The sequence below is a fragment of the Buceros rhinoceros genome, unplaced genomic scaffold (genome assembly GCF_000710305.1).
Source record: "Buceros rhinoceros silvestris isolate BGI_N320 unplaced genomic scaffold, ASM71030v1 scaffold16877, whole genome shotgun sequence".
Classification (NCBI taxonomy): Eukaryota; Metazoa; Chordata; class Aves; order Bucerotiformes; family Bucerotidae; genus Buceros; species Buceros rhinoceros.
In genome coordinates, this window is record NW_010422913.1 from 1 (window position 1) to 2,120 (window position 2,120).

General features: G+C 48.0%; 1 protein-coding gene across 1 annotated transcript in view; it reads left to right on the plus strand.

The window, feature by feature from the left end:
• Positions 1 to 217: 217 nt before the first annotated feature.
• The window catches only part of SMU1 (smu-1 suppressor of mec-8 and unc-52 homolog (C. elegans)), a 12,193-nt gene continuing 10,290 nt past the window's right edge, over positions 218 to 2,120 (plus strand). The window contains exons 1-3 of the mRNA XM_010140236.1: positions 218 to 421; positions 528 to 680; positions 1,225 to 1,335. Coding sequence (XP_010138538.1) covers positions 227 to 421; positions 528 to 680; positions 1,225 to 1,335 — 459 coding nt within the window. The 5' untranslated portion in view covers positions 218 to 226. The remainder of the gene's footprint in view (positions 422 to 527; positions 681 to 1,224; positions 1,336 to 2,120) is intronic.

Genomic DNA, 2,120 nt, shown 5'->3' on the forward strand with positions numbered 1-2,120 from the left:
CCGGCAGGGGACCGAGGAGACAGGCCGACGGGGAAGGCGCTGTGGGGCGCCGTGGCCTGGGGTGGGGGGTTGTCGGTCTGCCGCGCGTTGATCGGGGGGACATCAGTCCGCTGGGCACCCGGGCGGGAGGGGGCTGCTGCGTCCGGGGAGGGCCGGGGGGAAGGGTAGCCCGCGTGGCTGGCGATGTGATTGCGCGCTGTTCCCCCGCAGCGTGATCCGGCTGATCATGCAGTATCTAAAGGAGAACAGCCTCCACCGAGCCCTCGCCACCCTTCAGGAGGAAACGACTGTGTCCCTCAACACGGTGGACAGTATCGAGAGCTTTGTGGCTGACATCAACAGCGGGCATTGGGACACTGTGCTGCAAGCCATACAGTCGCTGAAGCTGCCCGACAAGACCCTCATTGATCTCTACGAGCAGGTGAGAGAGTGCGAGCGGTGTATGTCTTTTCTGGACTGGGTGAAAGTGCTTCTCTGGTGTTTTTCCCTTACCTTGTGCTGATGGAGATGTTTTTCTCTTGATGCAGGTTGTGCTGGAGTTGATTGAGCTCCGGGAACTAGGTGCTGCCAGGTCTCTCCTAAGGCAAACAGATCCCATGATCATGCTAAAACAAACCCAGCCAGAGCGGTACATCCACCTGGAAAACCTTCTGGCCAGATCTTACTTTGATCCTCGGGAGGTACGTTAACACTTTTCCTAGAGATCTCACCTCACAGTGTCTTGCATGACCCCTAGCATTGGTCCAAGGTGCTAATGGCTTACGGCACCTTTTCTTTTCCATTCTGAGAATGTGCAGCTTCCCAGTTTGGTGCTTTTATGTGTTTTGTGAAGCATTTGAGAAGTGGTGTGTAGTACTAGATCATGAGGCAGCAGAGCAGTGGTTCTGAAGTGTGCTGTGCGTGACAGTTGGGGGATTTGTGCCTGTATCCTGCTACAGGATGATATCTGTGCTTTGCTTATCCTGTCTTCTGTACGCAGTGGAAAATGTACATTTTGTCAGTAAAATTGTTGTTGTACAAGAACAAGGCATTACTTTTGACCGATTGTTTATGCATGCCATTTTTAGTGAAAGCCTGTCCCAAACGTTTCAAGGGTTGGGGCTAAAGAGAAGGGCTGTTTTGAAGGCCTAACAGAAAATAAATCTGGAAGGGGCTCCAGTTCAGAGCAGTGAATGTTTTTATGGACAATAGTTTAGAAAAATCATTTCATCAACTTCTCTCCAGGCATACCCTGATGGAAGCAGCAAAGAGAAGCGGAGAGCTGCTATTGCACAAGCTTTAGCTGGAGAAGTCAGCGTGGTACCTCCATCTCGTCTTATGGCATTGCTGGGGCAGGTAATTCTTGAAAAATTATTTCAGTGATATTTCACCGCTCATTGTAAGTTCATTATTTCTGTGTCAGCTCCTGTAGGTCTTTGCCACATAAAGCTAAATATGGTGTTACTGTACACGCAGTGAAAATGGTGTTTTCTCAGTGTGGTAAGGATTTAGCAGTTGTAGGAAAAAAGATCTCCAGCAACAGATTTGTTTCCTATTGGAAAAATTGGTTTTTGCTGGGGTAGAGTTAATTTTTTTTCTTAGTATCTGATTTTTTTAGTAGCTAGAATAGTGCTGTGTTTTGGATCCAGTAGGAGACAAATGCTGGTAATATACTGATGGGTTTTGTTGCTACTAAGGAACCGAGGACTTTCCAAGTCCCTATGTTCGGCTACTGGGCAGGAGGGCAAGGAGCGGGGTGGGAGCCTGGCCAGGACAGCTGACCCAAACCAGCCAAAGGGAGATTCCATACTGTAGATCATCATGCTCAGTGTATAAGCTGGGGAGCTGGCTGGGGGGTGGGAGAGATCACTGCTCAGGCATTGGTCAGTGGGTGGTGAGCAATTGCATTGTGCATCACTTGTCTTTTCTTGGGTTTTATTTCTCTTTCTTTTTTGTAAATATTCCTTTTAATTATTATAATTGTTATTAATTTATTTTATTGTAGTTATTAAACTGTTCTTAGCTTAACCCGAAAGTCTTACTTTTTCTCTGATTCTCCTCCCCATCCCCCTCGGAGGGGAAAGAAGTAGGTGAGCAGCTGTCACATGGTTAAAGTGCTGCTATGTCTTACTCTTTTTGGG